Here is a 4,999-nt window from a genome sequence, read left to right as displayed (position 1 = left end):
AAGACATTGATAGGAATGCTTCAAAACAAAAATTTAATTAAAATGGTTTCATTAAATGTGATCGCATAAAAATAGTTTATCTTACATATAATTTTAAATTATAGGTACTCAATTACTAAATGTACTCAATTACTAAAATGAAGAAAGTAGAAAAAAATCCCTCCTTCCACATTAGTACATTTTACAGATTACAGACTTTTAGTCAGAAGTACAGCAGCATAAATGCCCACTTCATCTCTGAAGTACTGAGCCTCCTCCTCACCCAGTGTATCCGCTGTTAGCTTTATTGGACAACTCATTTTTTGCCTCTTCTTCCTGTCCTTTGCCTAGTTTCTGTTCTGGTGCAACCTCTTCTGGAGTTCCTTCTGTGTAACCTTGTGACCTCTGTAATATCTCCTTTCTAGCTCCCATACTGGCAAGAATAATTAGACCTGCAAATAATGCTAAAAGCAACAGGGGAACTATGTACACTAACTTCCCTAGGCTTTTGTTTTTATTATTACTCACGTCACCTCTTTGGAGATTACCATGACCAACAATATGATTTCTATTTTCTTCTCTACTTATAATTTCATCACTTGGCTTACCAGCAGGGCCACTGTCCACACTGCCTCCATTTCCTGGATTTTTACAGTCAGGAGGAGCAAAACCAGACCCACAATGGCAGTGCCTTAAATTGTTGCAAACTCCTTTCCCATGACACGATTCCTCCGGTCTGCAGTCATACAGGAGTATGGAGTGATGAACGCAGGAGTAATCCGTGCAGACTTTGTTTGGGGCACAAGAAGTGCCGACGTGCACATTGCCATTATCAGGGGTATCAGTAATGTTATCGGCATCCATGCTCCAGCACCAGTCATTGTCATGAGGGACCTGGATCACTGTATGTTGAGCTTTGACTCGTGGTAAGGATTGAACACCTGTACATATGAGTTTCCCACAAAATACATTATCATCTGAACATGTAACATATGTTTGCTGATCCTCAGCGGGATGGCCACAGTTTCCAAACCGGTCTCCTCTGGTATTCATTGAAATGTAACAGTCTTCCGGGGCAGATCTTGCAGGGTACCCATATATATTCACACATTGGTTATCAGGGTTCTTACACTGACCCCCAGAGCAATAGTGAATTCTATCACACAACGTGCCATCTTGCTTGTAGCTGTCTGCAGGGCATTCTGCAGAGCTACCGTCACAATATTCTGGGAGGTCACACTCATCCTGAGTAGGACGGCATAAAAACCCCTTCCTTCTGAAAGTGCAGTCCAGACAGCAGAGGCCATGGCTGCACTCAGCATGCTCCTTCAGAGTACATGTGGGATCACAGCATGGGTCGAGGTGACAGGCAGAACCACAGTCACACTCCTCCGTGTCCTCCACCACGCCATTTCCACAGGCAGAATCCCTACGCTTGCGGCCCCTGGGCCGTGGCTTGTTAAATAGGCAGGCCCCTTTGTGTTCTCGAAGGAACTGGTGGAAGTAGTCAGAGCTGCAGTTGCTGAAGCCACTTTCTTTTGTGATATTTTCATGCATGAGGCAAAAGTGCTTCTCTTTGCAAAAGCAGGCCGAGTGGTCGTGCTGAATACCCAGGTTGTGCCCGAGCTCATGGACCATCAGGGCTGCAAACAACAGCACATCTTCATGATGGAAGGATTCAACAGCTGCCGCAAAACCGCTTGAGCAGGCACCACTGAGAAAGGCCTGGCCCATATTCTGTCCAGGATGATGCCCGACGATCATGTGGGCAACATCGTGCTTCGCACGACGGAAGAGCATCTCTTGTCTCCAGCGATTGAAATTCCTGAGTGTGATTTGCAAGTCCACTGCGACATCTATTAGATCCCCCTCGGTCCAAATCTCCATTCCGGCCAGCACCACCTCTGTGTTTATTCCCCTAGTGAAGCTGTCGGCCAGAGCAATGACATCCACTACTCTCTGGACCGTCTCATTGATGTTACTGCCCCACATCTGGAACCGCTGGTTGTTGACCACGACAAACATCTCCACGTACTTGGTGTGTGACCACAAGTAGGACAGCGCCTGTAGATCATGAGGCTTCCTGCTCCCTTGTTGCCAGCTAGTGGACACCACATGGCTGTCTCTGGAAGTGACACCACAGGAGACTCGCGCTTCGTGTGCCATGGTGTATAACACATGTTCAAACCGTCTTGAAGAGTCCATGGGCTCAATGCTGTAAGATTTTTCCTCCTTAATCAGGATGCCCCTGAGACCTGCACAGGTGTTGACAGAAACGAAAGAACCTGACACTCCTTCTACGTAGCCTTCATAGTGGCAGTCATGTGAGATGAAAGGCGAATCTTGCCCCAGGATGCCATTGTGGTAACTGTAGACTGGAAAGTTATTCACAAAATGGCTTCTCTTCACCTTCAGGTGAACCAAGTGCTTCTGGCCTTGCATAAATAGCAAGTAGGACAGTCCTTCCACTGAGCTATCTCCTCCCTGGACTGTCAGCCTCTTTGGAATAATTATTTCATAGAAAGAGTAATAGATTGATCCCAGGTGACAGTGCATGCTTGGCACAAAAATCACCAAAAGCAGCAAAATATCTAACCTGATACATGAAGGTCCGGGTACTAGCCCCATTCTCAAGTTCCACTTCTGTGGAGCCCAAGTTTGGAACTTTATCTTAACCTTTTCCAAGGCCACTTGCTTTTCCATAGATACAGCAGGATGTTGGCAGAGTCTTTTAATAATGCCAGCACTGACATGGCCCAAATAAATCAGTTAATGATTCTGGGCCTATATCCATCAGCAGAGCTCCCCCTCGCACACAAACCTTTGGAGGCTCAGATGTTAGTCTCAGATCTACACTGGCTCCCTCACTGGCAGTTCTTGCCCAATTCTGAGTCTTATAAACTTCAAGCTGTGTTTCTCTTCCTGCTTCTCTCCTGGCCTTCGGCAGTTTCTTTAGTATGTCTTCCTTCCAACGGCAACAACTGTAATCTTCCTTAGTTATATTCCTTTTACCTTCATGGAGAGATATTCCAAGCAGAAGGCCTGTAGTGATCCAGCCAGTACTGTAACTCAGGCAAATTATTCTTTATCCTCAGCTCAGGCCACACAACTTGATATCCGTTAATCTGCTCATTCTTTGAAACCCAACATTCTGGCAGGGGGTGGGGGGAAGGGGACAGGGCTTCTCTGGGGAGCTCTGAAAAGGACAAAGTTCTTTGTGGCCCACTGCCTCTTTCCCTCATTTCTGCAGTTTTCAAGGTACCATTTCTCAGTTCAACTCTCCTTTGTCAGTGTCTGGTTTTTTTTTTTCTTTAATTCAAGAAAATCCGTATGTGTATGTCCAAGTTTTCCCTCATTATTGCCGGTTCATAACAAATGAGTTTAGATATTTTATATCTGCATATAATCTTCTCTATCAAGTTTTCCTAAAGCACAGATATATTACGTGTTAAGTAAAATGGGCTCAGTTTCACCATGGGGGTATATAAAGGATCAGGATCAAAGTTCAGTTCCTCCAACTGCCCTAATATAAAAACAAACTGTGGGGTCCGGGCACAGTGGCTCACCCCTGTAATCCCAGCACTTTGGGAGGCTGAGGCAGCTGGATCACCTGAGGTCGGGAGTTCAAGGCCAGCCTGGCCAGCATGGTGAAACCCCGTCTCTACTAAAAATGCAAAAAGTAGCAGGGCGTGGTGGAGCGCGCCTGTAATCTCAGCTACTCAGGAAGCTGAGGCAGAAGAATTGCTTGAACCCGGGAGGCGTAGGTTGCAGTAAGCCGAGATCACGCCATTGTACTCCAACTTGGGCAACAGAGTGAGACTCCGTCTCAAAAAATACTGTGGGGTCAAAATAAAAGCTGACTAACCAGATGTCTAGTTAACATTTCATCAAGAAAAGAAAACCGGGCTATAGAAGAACTTTTAAAAGATTTCTTCGGTTTGGAACTAAAATCGACCTGAAATGTCTGTGGAAGTCCTTGAATTTGGTTTTCATGTCAGTTTCCTTGGTGTATTTAGCAGTACAAATTTAAAAGGAAAAGAAGCCCTATGCACCCATTCCTTATGCAGTTATTCTGTGCATTCTAGATGAAGAAAAATAAAGCTCTACATTTTTTATCTTGCATAATTTTACAGCAAGTCAAATATTTACAACAAGAGACCTTTCAAATATGAGATATGACTACAGAAAGGAATGTAATGGTACCAGATCTTAGGTAACAGCATGAGAACAGATCAATTTATTCATTATTCCTTAATTCCTAATACAGATAATACAATGTATCATTAGCATCTAGCAAGAAAATTTATACTGTCACAAACCCACTAAAAAAATTTACAGCAAGAAAAGTGAAATGATTTCCAGCTGTACTTCTTGTGATTTATGTAAGCACAAAGCTTCTTAAAATTATATTTTGAAAATTATCACAGATTTTAGGGTGTTTCCCTGTGTCTTAACCAAAATAGACAGGGCAAATTAGGTTAAGCCATTTGGTGGGATAAAAGAAGATTCAAGAATAGAACATTCTACTTTAAATAAACAATTAAAATGAAGTATCCAATTTTCTGATTCTCAAATTGAAACATATTTTCTTCAATAAATACATGCACACACACACCCCCACACACAAGACCTGATTTAAATCTTTTGGCTTCTTTGACCAACAATTACCATTTCTTCAACTCATTTTTTCTCAAATGAATACAAGCAACATAAAATCTCTTTTTAAAGAATAATTCCTGCCAGGCACAGTGGTTTGCTCCTGTAGTCCCAGCTACTTAGAAGGCTGAGGCAAGAGGAGTGCTTGAGCCCAGAAACTTGAGTCTAACCTGGGCAACATAGCAGGATCACGTCTTTTTTAATTTTAATTTATTTCTGAGATGCAGTCTCGCTCTGTCACCCAGGCTGGAGTGCAGTGGGGCAATCTCCACTCACTGCAACCTCTGCCTCCCAGGTTCAAGCAATTCTCCTGCCTCCGCCTCTCAAGCAGCTCGGATTACAGGCATGTGCCACCACACCTGGC

The 4,999-nt window shown here is 43.8% G+C and overlaps 1 protein-coding gene across 1 annotated transcript; it reads right to left on the bottom strand.

The window, feature by feature from the left end:
* Positions 1 to 258: 258 nt before the first annotated feature.
* Positions 259 to 4,792, bottom strand: LOC112635109 (disintegrin and metalloproteinase domain-containing protein 1a-like). Its single transcript, XM_025403010.1, is given in 2 exon segments — positions 259 to 2,675; positions 2,678 to 4,792. Coding segments are annotated over 2 exon segments (2,472 nt in total). The 5' UTR covers positions 2,733 to 4,792.
* Between the last annotated feature and the right edge of the window lie 207 nt (positions 4,793 to 4,999).

Source organism: Theropithecus gelada, chromosome 11, assembly GCF_003255815.1.
Source record: "Theropithecus gelada isolate Dixy chromosome 11, Tgel_1.0, whole genome shotgun sequence".
In the NCBI taxonomy this organism is placed as follows: Eukaryota; Metazoa; Chordata; class Mammalia; order Primates; family Cercopithecidae; genus Theropithecus; species Theropithecus gelada.
Note: the sequence above shows the minus strand (reverse complement) of the source record. Positions and strands in the feature narration are given on the sequence as shown.